The following is a 15,913-nucleotide window of genomic DNA, read 5'->3' on the forward strand; positions in this document are numbered from 1 at the left end:
CACGAGATAGGACCGCAAGTAGGTAGCCAATGCCCCATCTTGCCAGCGCTAGTGCTCGGGGAAACTACCCCAGTGCCACACAGCGGCATCCGCTTCGAAGGCTTCACAAAGAGTGCGCCGCATTTGCCACTACACCCCTTCTAGAACACTATAGCTGAAGCTAGACAAATGTTTGGTGCGCGCTATGATTTCCCTTGCACAGCCTCAGCGTCTGCATACCAATCACGGGAGCAGCAACAACAGTGGTTGGGGTAAGCCCACCTACCAGATACAGATGCACAAGGCTCCCACACTTCTAGATGGAATTTTCGAGGGGATGTCTTGACTGTTCAAAATAGACAATAATTTTAAACACCCGGGTTCGATATAATCAGGCTCGACTATAATGATGACCGAATTAGTCAGCCTGAGCTTGCCTGGGCCTGGGTTTGCCACTTGGTTATATGACTGATGGAGTGCTCTGAACCTGTGGCAGGTTCAAAATCTTGATCGAAGTTGTGAAACAAGAATGAATGAATTTGCAAGGTTTGAGATCCAGTGACATGGCAGAGGATTGAAATTCCAACCTAGGTTCACCGACTGTACCTGACGCTTGAAGGCAGAGGTTCATGAAGAGGGCTACGGCATACTCCAGGCCGTACTGGGAGATCCTGCGGTCATTGTTGAGCGTCCAGACGATCCACTCCATGATTCCCTGGCTGATCATCACCTCCTTCTGGGCTCGCCTGCACGTCCGATGACGAATCAGCATGCCAGGCTTCTTTCAAAAACTGTTCTGTTTCATTCAACTGGTCCATTTGTGCTCACTTGACTTTCGGATGGGGCTAATTTATACAATGCTTAGGCTCGCTCTGAAATCGTCCGGAAAAATCGGCCCCTGTCAATTGTGCGACACTCTTAGCGCGCAAACACGACATCGGTGCTTTTCTAGACTCTATTCAAACAAAGTATTGGTGAGCTTCAAAATTTATAGTTCTGCCACACTACTTTTTATTGTAGCTGCTCAATAAAAAAAAGAAACAATAAAAAAAAAACAAGAAATTTAACGGTGGTTGTTTGTTTTCACTCACAGTGTCGTGCTGTGTACAGTGCTAACCACCCTTGTCTATAACGCGAGAGCGCGCGGCTTCTTATGGCGAGCGCTAGACTGGTGGCCTTCATGGCAACTAGTCTAGTCACATGGGTAACATGGAACGGTTCGGTTGAACTCGATGTGGGCTGCTGCTGAATGTGTGGAAGGCTGCTTGCATGCTCTTCGTAAATACCAGATAGCCGTAGCAATAGAAAACAAAAATAAAGCACGAGAGCTTATCATTAACGTAAGCATCAAGAAAACAAACATGCAGGAAAAAGCGAGCTTTTGATATGCGCACGATAGATTGCAGCTGATATGCAAACCAAAGCAGGAGCGAAGTGTAAGAGTAATCTCCCACGTTCGGTGGCACCTGAAGAAAAGGTTAGAGAGGACACCCCTTGAGTGGACCGTTTCCCGTTGCCCACGCGACCAGATTAGTTGCCGCGAATCCCACTAGTCTAGCGCTCGCCAGAAAAAGCCGCGCACTGCTGCGCTATTGACAAATGTGATTAGCACTGTACGTAGCAGTTTTAAATTTTTGTCAAAAGTGTATTTACCTCGTGAAATTTCAAGGTGTAGCTCCCTTCCTGTAACAAATGAAACCAAAACCTTTGCCATGATCAAAGGCAGATGACAGTGGAGACTACCGATTTAGTGAAAGTTATGCTTGTAGAGCCATCTCCCGACAGGAGCAGCGAGCAGACGACACACTCAGTTGAGAGCAGATGACAACGTTGTCTGTTTGCTGTGCCTCTCGGGAGATAGCGACGCAAGCACAACCTTTGTTACTCCAGTGTCTGCGTCATCGTCCGCTGCTGACTGTGGCAAGGGTGTTGGTCTCATTTTAGCTTTGCGGGTAACAGTTTGCAGGAATTTCGGTGTTGGCATTTGTGGCTGTTTATCATTGCCGTGGAGGTGAAAGAACTCTTCTTCTCTCCCCTCAAGGCACGGAAAGAGAGAGGACAGGTTTTCCCACTGGCCGCACCACACAAAGAGGGAAGAGAGGAGAGCCCCGACAACCCGCCAGTAACGGTGCGACGACAAAGAAGCATTAGCCGTCTATCGTCTGTCGTCCCCTGATGTCTGCTAGCGATGACTTCAAGACAGGTTTTCAAACATTACTCACGTTCTATCAAATCCCACTCGGGCAGAATCCAGTTGCTACGCGTAATGCTGCAGGGTTTTAGAAATTTTCATTTCGTTTGATTTAACTATTTCATCTCTTCTTTTTGAACCCAACACGAAACTTAAAATATCTTCTGCCAAAACTCGTTGCCTCGCACCCGCCTTCCCCGCAGAGCTTTGCCTTGTTTGTCTGCCCATGCGTCCCCCTTTCCACTCATCGATAAACGTCAACATTACCACCCCACCCCCCACTTCACCCTCAACAACACATGAAAATCCTGCACCTTCACTTGCGTCGTCCCTGCCACATTCTTATTGGCGCTGCCGTACCAAGGCCGCACTCCATTCCAGGAGCGAGCGCAGAGAGAACGGCTGGCTTGCACGACTTGCGTCCGGCTTCGCACTCACACTGAGCACCAACGGGAGCTTGCCCGTGCCGAGCGACGTGTACATGGCGACGTGAGGATCCCGAGTTGCGCAAACGTGCTACAGCTATTGCTTTTACATCTTGGGCGAAAACAAACCCTTTTTTTCACAGGAAGGAAGTGACTCTCTAAAAATTCACATGGTCGAATGCACCACTAAAACACACCTTTGATGAAAATTTGATATTGCTCCAAGGATGTAAGCCTATGCCTCCGCCGCACGTCGGGCCAGGCTCACCTGAGGCTGAGCTTCTGCAGGATGCCAAGGATCATGTCCTGGCACTTGGGCTCCAGCAGTCGGTCCGACAGCAAGCAGTCAATCAGGGTGGCCACCAGCTGCAGATTCCTCGACAGGTAGCTGCGCCCTGGGGGCCACCAAGAGCCGGGTCAAGCCGAGACGAGCCACTGGATTTGGTCACCTCATACTTTCCTCTTAGCAGGTGGGGGTGTGGTTAAGTTCTGCTCAGTGGAAATTTTTCCAGATGGGGGAGTGGGAGAGCTGCCTGTGTCACGCTTTCTTCTACATAAACTCAGATAAATGCCCATTTTGAGTCTAACACTGAGAATAGACCCATCCCAAAATTCAGTCTGGCCACTTTGATCATTATCATCATCTGAGGAATGGCGTATGTGTCGTACTAACAGCGGCTTTGTGGTTACTGATGATGGAAGAGGTTTAAGATGCTCGGAAGTGGATGATGTGAGGCCTATTCATTTGAGACGTTAGTATGATGCAGCGCAGGAATTAAATACAAGAGCTGTGTAAGCTTTTTTTTTTTTTAACTCAGGTACAGTCGATCTGTTGGTGGCACATAATCAGATTTACAGCCCCATGATGTATACGATTTTAACACTGCTTCATAGTAGACCTGTGCGCCGCCGTGCCGCGTCGCTGCCTGTTTTGCCCTTGCCACTGTGCGCTGCCGCCGAAGTTCCCAGAGACAGCAGCACCGCCGCCGCCGCGCAATAAATGCGACGCGCTGCCGACATCGCTAATTATTTTTTAGGGGCGAAGCTCCTTAGGGTCTAGCCTTGTCCGGCATCCAAGCTCACATCGATTGCCATCCCATCTGTCTTCTTAAAAAAAGAAAAAAATGTTTGCGCAGTCAACAGGATTCGAACCTGAGCGGGGAGACCCCAATGGATTTCTAGTCCATTGCCTTAACCACTCGGCCACGTCTGCGGGACGAGTAGGGGGCTCTAAGACGTGGTAGTAACTAAAGAGCTGGGGACGTCATGGATGAAACGTTGCATGTAGCCGCTCAACGTCTATACAGGAGAGGGCGCTGCGGTCAAATGCCTATATAATCGCGTTAAACTTTGCATGCATTGGCTCAAGGTTTGCAGACGAGAGGGCGCTGCGGTCAAATGCTCAATTGCATATGTAACCACGTTCCATACCACACATTCTCTTTCAAACATGAATGAAAACGAACGAAAAGCTCGGCATGCTGTGGCTCAGCGTCTACGCAGACAGCAAGCTGCTCCGGAGAACAGGGCGCGAGAAGCTGCTGCAAAGCATCAAAAACGCCAAGCGGATCCGGAGTTGAGAGCTCGCACCATCAGAGCTTCGCCCCAATCAACATCATTCACCACGTGGAGATGCGGTCATTTTTTTTATCTTTGTTTTTTTTTTGGGGGGGAGGGGGGAGGGTTTATGCATGCATAGTATTGACGTTTTTTTTTTCTTCTGCTTTTATATGAGTCTGACCTACTAAATTATCAATAAATAAAGAAATATATCGGTGTGTCTGTACACTTTATCTCTTTCATTTGCAGCTTAGGCGCTCGTTCCAGTGTTTCGTGGCGTCGCCATCAGTGTAAACGCGTGCATTGTATTATGGGACGTCACAGACCTATACACCAATTCAATTCCCCGCGAAATTCAGCGGGGAGAATGACGTCACATGACTTTGTGTCATGTCACCTATGAACAAATTCAGTTTCCCCACTAAATCTAGCGGTAAAACTGACGTCACATGACCTTAAGAACAATTCAGTTTCCCCACTAAATTTAGGGGGGATTGAATTCGTGTTGAGGTCACGTGACGCCAATTTTCCAGCTAAATTTAGCGGGGAAGCTGTGGGAGGAGGGGAGGTTATGGAGGAGGAGGAGGAGAACGAGGAGGGGAGGGTATGGAGGACCCTCCCCTCCTCCTCTTCCTGTGTACCCTCCTGTCACTGTAAATCACAAAATTAAAATACCTCAAGAGCTGCGTTCTTATTTCACATTACAGAGGTTTGTAAAAGTCTTTCAATTTTTTACTTCCGTAAATATATGAATAAATGTAGAGGTAAAAAGAATGACTAGGAAGCAGGAGTACCTGATTCTTCCAACAGACAAAGTCTTCACAGTGGAGGCGATGTAGCCCTCCAGAAAAAAAAAAAGGTCAGCCCCTTACAATGGTTTTTGCATTTTGTTTTTTAAATTAAAACAACTCCTTTCTCTCTCCCCCTCACTCACTCTCTAATTTACACCCCACCCTCCCTCTTCCGTGCCACACCGCCGCCGATCTGTTGACCTCCGCGCCGTTCCCACGCCGCCGCCGGAGGTGCGAACACTGGCACGCCGCCGCCAGCGATTTCTAAACAGCGCACAGGTCTACTTTAAAGTGGGTCAGTGCTCCGTCCTTACTGGTTATATATAATTGTTTACCATCTAAACAGAGAGATACAGAAATAATTGGAACTGTAAAAACAGATATTCTTGACTGCGACTGAGTTTTGAAAGTGATGGTGCCTGGCAAAGTACTACAGACTTTGCCAGGTCGATTACCGCCATTAGTATGGTAAAAGGGAAACTGCTGTTTGAGCCACCAGATGGCACCGAATACCAAAAAGGGTCTGCTGACATAGAACAACGCCGATTCTGTGGGAAAAGATAAACCTTCCCAAAAAACATGCCCCCACATTCTAAAAAAAGAAAGAAACCCAGAAAACATAAAAACTTAGTTACAGTAAAAACCTCGTTATAACAAAGTTGAAGGAGCGGTCGTAATTATTTCGTTATAAACATTAGTTTGTTATAGCCACTGTCCATTTCTTCCCACTATTAGCAAGGAAGAGAATTATGATTGCTTTGTTATATCCATTAGTTTGTTATATCCCATTTTATTATAATGAGGTTTTACTGTATATACAAAACAAGCTTGGGAAAAAGGATTTCGAGTGGCTCCGTTCACAAGCTGAATGTGGACTAAATGCATGTACGGTCAATACACCGCACCTGACACCCAAGCACGGAGCTGGCTGTGTACCGACGGCTATTACAAAGGCCGAGTTTGAGCGCTGCCCAGACTACCTAAGCCAGGAGCACGCTCTCAGATGGAGTCTGAAGAAGTGGTCGTAAGTAAGAATGCACGCCTTCTTAGACAGGATTGGTACCGCCGCAGACCCCAAACGCATGCACATGTTCCGCATTACCTTGGCTGAAAGAAGCCAGAGCGTTCAGAAACCTCGTGAAGCTCTGCTGCAGGCCAGAGTTTGCAGATTTGATCATGTGCAGGATGCGATTCTGGGAAGAGAGACATAATAAAAATTGTTCCATAGACAAATCTGATCAACATAATGAAAAGAATGCAGACAGACGGAACAAATGAAAGAGAACCCCATGCCAAACAAAGAACCAGCAATCCTTTGTTTTACGGTACATTCTTCCTTCATTCAGCCCTTTTCTTTTTGGTTCTCTTGGAGTTTCTCTCATCTATTTGTGCTGTTTTCACTATGTCAATCAATCAATATCTAGCCCAGAAGTCCACCACTTCAAAGACAAACACAGTGCACTAATGCATAGATTTGGTGGAGAGATAAAATAGATGCTCGTCTTGGGCCACAGCCAACGATAGCAAGCAGCGAAACATTTTGTGAATTCTACATGGCAGCTTTCCATGCTTCATACAGCAAAAGCTATATAATCTGAATTTCAAGCAAGAAAAGTTGGAATTATTCAAAGTTCGAACTAACGAGAGTCATAAAAAATGGCATATTCGGCACTGGGAAGTACTGGGAATGAATGCAAACTTCCACCAGTCAAAAATAATCTCCTGAGTTCGTATTGTTTGTGAGAAAATATGATTCTCCTTTAAAGGGGTATGGAAACAAAAATTGAAATATTCAAATTTCGTTCGGAAATGAGTCAAGCATGACGGATAATAACCGTAAATGATAATCGCACGTTTGTATTTTGAACGACTGGCTATATTTTTCGTTCCAAACGGTGCACTCGAGCAAGCGCTCGAAGAGAAGCGAACGGAGGGCGTGATGCGCCATGGGATATCCGGCGCAAACAAAAACAGAAAGAAAAGATTTCCCGCGTTCGTGGAGTAGCAAGGCAGGCGTGGTTATGAGCTTTGCCCCTGGTGGCGTTGTCAGCGTTGTGGTGGTGTCAATAGCGTCAGCGCGTTACAACCGAGCCGTTGGAAGTACCCGTGGGGTGACGAGCGCGTGGCTGGCCCAAGGAACGCGTAGCTTCCACAACACTGTCAGCTTAGGGCTGAACGGGGCGGGGAAAGCAACTTTTGTTCGAGTTTTGAGCGACGGGCTAATCTCCTAGGGGGAGAATGGCTGTTTTCGGTTGCACGAATGAGGGTCCGAGAAAGAGGGGAGTTCCTCCTTTCCATCTTCTTGGACCGTTTGGTACAATGTGCGATTTGTGAGTTGAGCGAGGCGGAAAGCCAAGAAGGAAAATGTTGAAATTCCAAAGGGTGGTGCTGCTCCGAAGGAATCTGCTAAGCCACGACTACATAGCAGGTTCCCCAACGTTGCTAGATTACCTCCCAAATAGGCTCCGCATGCATCCACCAGGTGCACATTAAAAGATCGTTTATTTAGCTTTAAAATTTGTTTTCTTGCGTCCTTCAACGGAAGACTGATGTTTTTGAGGTTAGGGTGCAACATGCAACACATTCAGGCAAGAAAATGAATGCTGGAATTTCGTTTCCTACCCCTTTAAGACAAGAACAGAGGAAGAATTGAGACCACAAAGTGCTCTGTGGCACCTCTTCTTGCTCTGTCCCTGTCTTAAATCACAATCATGTTTCCTCACATAAAAAAATAAAATAATCTGCAATCAGCTCCTGCTTTCTTTTCTGGAAAGTAATGGTCATCAGTTCTTGCTCCAGTGCTTAAAGGGGCGGTGCAATGATTTTAACACTGAACGAATATGCAGCTTGTATTTTTTATATTGTTTACTTCGGCATAAGTAAGAGAAAAAGTGCCACCCTAACCCAAAATACCCCTATTTCGCTGCGTAATCGTAAAATAAAAAACACTTTTTTTCCCAACCTGTGGCCACATGGTGGCCGCAAATGGAACCTGTGGTGTGACGTCATTCGGAGTGGTTTTTGTAAGTGATAGTGTTAGGCAATTTTAAGCTTGATTTAAGGTTAAGTTTAAAAAATCTTGTTGTTTAGGCATGCAGAAACGCTTCAAAAGCCTAATATTGCTGCTAAAAGGGTATGAGTTATTTGTGGCGCCATCTACCGCAAGTCAACAAAACCTGCCGTCGCCATCATCCGGTCATCCGTCGCAATATACGGCTCTGATCCGTCGACCCCCGAGGCGCCTACGGCGGCTACACGAGCAACCCGGACATTTTGTCTTTCCCTCGCTCGACGGAGTCCGTTGGTCGTGGTCCGTAGTATCGTGGTATCGTTATTGTTCCTGGTGTCTCGACCTCGACTTCGACTTTGACTGCCCGCCGCATCGCAAGCATCTTGCGCTCGACGTTGCTCAGGCCGTCCGCCCATGCCGCCATGTTGGTCGGGAATCGGCGGGAGAGCGGGAGAGCGGCGAGCCTGGCGAGCGCTGGGGAAACGGAAGCCAGAAGAACCCAACCGGAAACCTACGCCACTCCGAATGACGTCACAGGCGAAGCTGGTGCCGCTTCGATGTTGAGTTGAGGGGTGCCAGAGATACCAATTTCTTTTATTTTTTTTTAATGAAAACTAGGGCAAGCAGGAAAGGATAGTTTTCGGTCCCTCGTTTTATATGTGGTCGGGATCAATTCCCGCAATTAATTAGCCAAAGTCCGCAAATTGTTGCACCGCCCCTTTAAATGTGATGGAAGGTGTCTTCTTCGTCCTCTTCAAAGCCGAAAGAGAGGCGTGCAACATTAAAAAAACACTGAACCTAGGAGAATATTTTTTCTACCCGGTTAGGACAGGCATGTCTCAAAAATAATGTTTGCAGAAAAAAAATTTTTTTCGTTGCCCAACATTTATGTTACAATACAAATTTTTCGATTTTCGGGCAAAACCAAAACTGTCCCCTGTGGGATGATGATGATAGCGTTTCTACACAACAAAGGTGTGCTCTGAGGCAACACTGGATGGATGGATGGATGATAACGGCTGTACCCTTTGTGACGGGCGATAGGTTGTGCCACCTAGCCTAAAACAATAACAAAAACCCGATTTCCCCTTTCCCATTTCAAGCCAATGCGTTTCTCTATCACCGTTTCTCTAACGATATGAAGATCTGCACTATCGGGCAGATCTTCGCATTGTTGTTTGGCATGGATTCGATGCGCTTGACAACGACTTACAAAGTTCCATATGCATCTCTCATCTTGTGGAGGTACAAGAAAACAAAGTTGCGCTGTCAAAGAGTCAGCAGCACAAGCCTATGTCACACTGCCACTGGACACACAGAGCATGACACATTTACTACAGGGTGAGTTGAGCTAGCTGGTTATTATACATTACAGGTGGAACCAGCTGAACAATGAGGGAAGGAGAAACAAAAACGACAACTAACCACTGGACTACCAACTATTTTAATAAATCGTCCTCCTCTCCTACTAGTTCTTATGCATACCCATTTTTTTCTTTATCCTGAATAGTGTTGCCCCCTTCCTTCTATTTATACTGAGCTGTGAGGGTGCCCTGCAGGAAGAACTTCTCTTGAGGTTGCAGGGTTATTGAGGCAGAGCTCACACAGTTTTTTTTTAGTTTTCTATAGCTAAGGCTTCCAACATCTCTCTTGCAAGCTGGTTTTTATGATGCCCTATGATGTGGGCTTGCTCAAGATTTGCTTTGCATTTGCAAGTTCGACAATGGGCAGCAAGGTGTCCTGGTTCCTCGCTGCCCATAGTCGAACTTGCAAATGCAAAGCAAAGCCTGAGCAAGCCCGCATCATAGGGCACCATAAAAACCAGCTTGCAAGAGAGATGTTGGAGGCCTTGGCTAAAGAAAACGAACAAGAAAACTGTGTGAGCTCCGCCTCAATAACCCTGCAACCTCAAGAGAAGTTCTTCCTGCAGGGCACCCTCACAGCTCAGTATAAATAGAAGGAAGGGGGCAACACAATTCAGGATAAAGAAGAAAAAAATGGGTACACATAAGAACTACCGTATTTACTCGAGTAATAGCCGCACTGTTTAGGAAGAAAACCTGAGGGTTCGCTTTTCCGCGGAGTATGCGGTTCGCCTATCACCGCGATCGGCAGCATGATTCCAGCGGTTTACAGGACAGTAATAACGTCTTCGCGTGAAGATACCATCTATGAAGATAGCATTTGAATGGAGAATAATGTTCTTGATCTAGTTATTCGCTACATTATTTTTGCGCAGCGCGATGATTGGCTGTATATGTGCTCTGCGGTAAAGCAGACGCAATGGCCTTGTTCATAAATAGTGTGACTATTACTCGAGTAAATACGGTAGTAGAAGAACAGGACAATTTGTTAAAATAGTTGGTAGTCCAGCGGTCGATTGTCTTTTCTGTTTCCCTTCCCTCATTGTTCAACTGGTTCCGCCCGTAATGACAGATTTGTTCTGAAACATCATGCAAATGCTGTCTTTAAGCTAGCAAACAATACCCAAACCTGAAGCAATTTTTGACCCAACACGGCGACTTGAAATCACCAGAATACTATGTATACCAATGCATATGCATAGTGCACAGCTCGAATCACCGGAGGCAGAGCTGACTCGCGAGCAAATGAACAAGTTTCGCTATACATGGACTTGTACGCAGCATGGCCAGATCAGGGCAGTTCGTGTGATTTATAAAAAAAATTCAGACTAACGTGGTGTAAACTGACGAGCCTTCACCATAGAAATGCTCATCTGCACTTAGTATAAATCAATAGACAAATACAAAAACAGTCTTAAATGAATAAGGAAGGTGGCTAAACACCTGCATGGGCTATTGTGAACAGATTATATTTTAAACCTGAGTCAGCTTTTCTAAACACCTGCCGCTGCCTTTTCAACTCGCTTAACCATACTAGCTGACCCACTGGAAATGGATCTATCACTGTATGTGGCAAATACATGCCAAATAGCAGCTGCCTAAATTCAATAATTTGAACACTTACTGAATAGTCGGGTGTTCTTTTTGCAAATCCAAGAAGATCATTGTCTACAAATGCAAGCACCACGGAGTTCCGTTGTTCAAAAGTGGATGGCCTTGTCAGTTTCTAAATAAAACAAGAAAAACATCACAACATAAATAAAGGACATGAAACAAGCAAACTGTTTGTTGTCCTGAAGTGCCAGGACGCTCGCATATAAACTCATGTTTTGTTAATATAGACCTTGTTAACCAATCTGGAGTAGAGTTTTTTTTTTAAAAAGACGTGACTCACTGGTTTAATTTAGTTTCTAAACGTTTAGCACAACCAACTAATCAATGCACAGTTTTTTTATTTTTAGGCTAACAGGAGCTCATACAGTGCTTGCAATATGTCCAGATTGAGGAGCACAGAATGGAAATATTGAAGGTGAAAAGTTGTTGCCTTTCTTCGATTCGGTTTCATTTTGGTGTGTCTGCTTCCACAACATTACGGCGGTCTCAGGCTCCAAATCTGAGCTTTTTTATCAGATGATGCGCTCTTGTCTTAATTCAATTCAGGGAAGTTTGATTGATTTGGTTGATTGATTTGGTGTTTATGGCGCAAAAGCTACTAAGGCCATAGAGCGCCAAAAACGGGACTATTGCTGGAAAAGGTTTGGAGAGAAAAAAGAGGCTTTCGTAGCCAGTGATCAGATAAAAGATGGTAATGGGGTACCAAAAGGTAAAAGGGTGATGGGCATGATTTGTAAATTAAGAAAGCTACAATCGGTGTAGAAGGCCGATACTATCTAAAAATTTGAAAACATTAGTATGTGTCACAAGTGAATCATCACTTAAGAGCAGAGCTGGGTGTAGTGGGACTTGTTCTTCATACAGTTGTGAAAAATACAAAAGCCGTTCTTCATGATAAGCAGGACATTCAACTAGAATATGAAGAATGCTTAAGGCATTGTCACACTGCTCACAAGTGGGGGCATCTTCCCCACGAAGGAGGTAGCCATGAGTCAGATGAGTGTGACCAATCCTGAGCCGGCAAAGTACAACCTCAAAAAAGCGTTCCTGGTGCCGTGCACTCTGCCATTCGCTCAAAAGAGGTTTGATCATGTGCAACTTGTTGCTGATTTCTTGGTCCCATTCAGCCTGCCATTTGCACTTAATGCGACGCCTGAGAAGGCCTTTGTAGTCTGCATAAGGAATGTTCTGGAGGTCAACGGTTTGCTTTACGCAAGTACTTGCTGCACGATCTGCGGCCTCATTTCCTGGAATGCACACATGGCTGGGAATCCAGCAAAAACATATTTCGTATCCTTGTCTTGAGGCAGCAACAACCTTATTTCGCAGTTCAAGGAGCCAGAAGTGCTTGAGGGGTGTTAATGAAGACAGTGCATGCAATGCACTGAGGGAGTCAGTGTATACGATGGAGCGAGAGAGTTTTTTATCAAGTATGAAGCCTATAGTAAGAAGCAGACCATAGAGCTCTGCAGTAAAAATAGAAGCAGAGGAGTTGATTCGCCTAACAAGTTGAACTGTTGGGCCAATCATGGAACACCCAGCAGCAGATTCCGTCTTTGTACCATCTGTGTAGAAGCTTACATATTCGGAATACTGACTTTGCAGTGCTAAGAATTCCTGAAGAAACACACCATTAGGAGTGTCAGCTTTCTTGTATCGCGTGAGTGAAAGGTCACACTTAATGACAGAGTGCTCCCAAGGTGCTCCCGCAACAGCAGACTGCACTACTGGGGGCCTCCCATCGAGTCCCATGTTCTCACTGGCCCTTTTCAATCTCAAAGAGAAGGGAGGCACAATTGTGGCTTTGTTTTGAAACACCCTTTCAGAGCGCATGTCTTCCACGGCCATTCGCGCAGGGTGATCAGAGATGGACCTGACTCTCAGGGAATACATAAAGCCCAAGGAAAATCATCTCTTCTCAAGAGACAGCTCGTTGGCCTCTGCATACAGACTTGGCACAGGAGACGTGCGAAAGGCACCCGTCGCCAATCGCAACCCAAGATGATGAATAGGGTCGAGCATTTTTAGAATGGAAGGCCTAGCTGAACCGTAAACAATACTGCCATAGTCCAGTCGTGATCACACTATCGAGCGATATATCCTCAAAAGGCACGTCCGGTCAGAACCCCAAGATCGGTGGGACAGGACTTTAAGAATATTAAGTGATTTGTGAGCTTTTAATCTTAGATTCTTAATATGGGCACCAAAGGTTAGTTTGCTGTCAAATGTAAGACCCAGAAACTTGTGCTCAGGCTTCACAGAAACTGTGGAATTGTTTAGTGTAAGAACAGGTTCTGGAAGTAGTCCACGTTTCCGAGAAAAGCATACACAAACTGTTTTATCTGAGGAAAACTTAAACCCATTTTGATCGGCCCAGGTTGATAGCTTATTGATAGTTAGCTGAATTCGTCGCTCACACAGTGACAGATTGCAAGACGACACAGAGATCTGAAGGTCGTCTACGTAGAGTGAATATTGCACCGATGGGGGGATAGCCAATGCAAGGGAGTTAATTTTGACAATAAACAAAGTGACACTAAGAACGCCTCCCTGAGGAACACCATTTTCCTGGACAAACACTTTAGATAAAGCTGTTCCTATCTGAACACGAAAGGTGCGCCTGCTGAGGTAGCTCTCAATGGTACGAAGCATTCGACCACGGATACCCATATCATACAAGTCCCTCAGTGTACCAAAACGCCAGGCTGTATCGTAGGCTTTTTCGAGGTCAAAAAATACAGATAGGCAATGTTGTCTATGAACGAAGGCCTCACGCACGACTGTCTCCAGCCTTACTACAGTCAAACCTCGTTATAACAAAGTTGAAGGAGCGATCGTAATTATTTCGTTATAACCATTAGTTTGTTATAGCCAATGTCCATTTCTTCCCTATTAGCAAGCAAGGGGAATTATGATTGCTTTGTTATATCCATTAGTTTGTTATATCCCATTTTGTTATAACGAGGTTTTACTGTAAATTGTCAAGAGTGGACCGAGACGAACGATAGCCGCACTGGTTCACATCTAGATGTCTATTTAATTCAAGGAAATACATCAATCTTCTATTAATTATTCGTTCAAGAGTCTTTCCAAAACAGCTAGTCAAAGCGATAGGCCTATAACTAGCCGCACAGGATGGATCCCTACCGGGCTTGAGTATGGGTACGATTGTTGCCATTCTCCAGTCCAATGGAAAGTAGCCCTCAAACCAAATACGATTAAAAAGGTATAAAACAATATCAAGTGTGGAAGGATAGAGATGTTGAAGCATATAATAATGAATACCATCTGGACCAGGAGCCGATGACCTAGAGTTTTGGAGCACTATGTTCAGTTCGTGTAAAGTAAAGGGGGCATTATAAGCTTCGCGTTCACCACCGGATGTTTTCAGTACCATACTTTCAGCTTTCCTTTTATGTTGCAGAAAAGCAGGCGAGTAATGCTGCGAGCTGGAAATGAATTCAAAATGCTCGCCAAGGATGTTGCCCTGCTCTTCAAGATTGCTTCGGCATTTCCCATTTCTGGAAAGAAGTGGAATAGTGAAAGCATGATATGAGCCATTTACTTTATGAATCCTGTCCCATACTTCCTTGGAAGAAGTACTACTATTGATAGAGGACGCATATTTTTGCCAGCTCTCGTGTTTCGCTTTCCGACGAATGTACCTAGCATGAGCTTTCATTTTTCGGAAAGATATCAGGTTATCCCGAGTTGGATAACGTCTTAGAACACTCCAAGCTTTGTTTTGCTGTTTGCGACTCTCTTTACAGTCTTCATTCCACCATGGCTTCGGTCGTCTAGGGAGCTGTCCAGATGACCGAGGGATTGAGAGTGACGCTGCAGTGAGGATATGGGATGTTAAAAGATGGCTCAGCTCATCAATCGAAAGCTGATCGAGGCGAGAACAGGCAAGGAGTGACGACTGCTTAAAAAGGCTCCAGTCTGCTTTTTCAAACTTCCAGCGTGGATGGCGCGTAGGTGAGGACTGCGGAGTGTCGTTACATTTTAAAATAATGGGGAAGTGGTCACTTCCATGGGGATTCTGATCAACAGTCCATGAAAAATCGGGTAGCAGATTGGCACTGCCAATAGAAAGATCGATGCATGTAGATGACAAGGATGAAGGACTAAAATATGTAGGATGGCCAGTATTAAAAATGCATAATGACTGTGAAAATAATATAGATTCGATTATCTTTCCACGTGTATCTGTATGATCACTTCCCCAGAGGGTACTATGTGCGTTAAAATCACCGAGTAAAAGAAAGGGCTCTGGAAGCTGGCTTAAAAGAGAGCCGAGATCTTGTCGCTTCAGAGAAAGAGAAGGTGGAAAATACACTGAACATACAGTTATGGCTTTATGCAACAAGAGACGAACAGCGATAGCTTCGAGTGGCGTTTGAAGCGGAACCTCTGCACACGGAATATGTTTTGGAAGTACCACCGCAACGCCGCCACAAGAAATGGACGTGCTAGGGCGGTCTTTACGAAACACACTGTAGCGTCTCAGAAAGTTAGTATGAGATGTATTCAAGTGTGTTTCCTGCAAGCATAAGGCAGATGCCTTATACTCTTCTAAAAGGAACTCAACATCTGTAAGGTTAGCGAATAAGCCTCGGCAGTTCCACTGAAGAATTACAGAGCCCATTTTAAAGGATAAAAGATTCCATAAATGAATTAAAGCAGTTCTACATTTGCTACACCCTAAGGAGGAACCACCGGCTTTTTTCCTTTTTGTTTTGATTTAGCGGTTTGCCATTCCATGTCCTCCTGATCCGAGGAGGGACCTGAAGAGTCGGCAATGTCAACAGTTCCCACTGCATCCTGAACCTTGGATGCAGGTTTGCCAGTTCCGACGTGGTCGGAGACCTGAGCCACGAGTTTCCGGCCGCGGCCAGATCCCGCCGAAGAAGGCTTCGACGTACCAGGCCGGGACCCTCCCACATTCACGCTTTCAACATCTTTTGACGTTGATGGAG

The 15,913-nt window shown here is 45.5% G+C and overlaps 1 protein-coding gene across 1 annotated transcript in view; it reads right to left on the minus strand.

The window, feature by feature from the left end:
- Positions 1–401: 401 nt before the first annotated feature.
- LOC8041343 (lisH domain-containing protein ARMC9) overlaps positions 402–15,913 on the minus strand; it is a 48,471-nt gene continuing 32,959 nt past the window's right edge. The window contains exons 11-15 of the mRNA XM_042290308.1: positions 10,945–11,046; positions 6,049–6,139; positions 2,864–2,990; positions 586–725; positions 402–466 (exon numbers count right to left, since the gene is read on the minus strand). Of these exons, the coding sequence (XP_042146242.1) occupies positions 402–466; positions 586–725; positions 2,864–2,990; positions 6,049–6,139; positions 10,945–11,046 (525 nt within the window). The remainder of the gene's footprint in view (positions 467–585; positions 726–2,863; positions 2,991–6,048; positions 6,140–10,944; positions 11,047–15,913) is intronic.

This window comes from Ixodes scapularis, unplaced genomic scaffold, assembly GCF_016920785.2.
Source record: "Ixodes scapularis isolate PalLabHiFi unplaced genomic scaffold, ASM1692078v2 PGA_scaffold1__304_contigs__length_218370807, whole genome shotgun sequence".
Classification (NCBI taxonomy): domain Eukaryota; kingdom Metazoa; phylum Arthropoda; class Arachnida; order Ixodida; family Ixodidae; genus Ixodes; species Ixodes scapularis.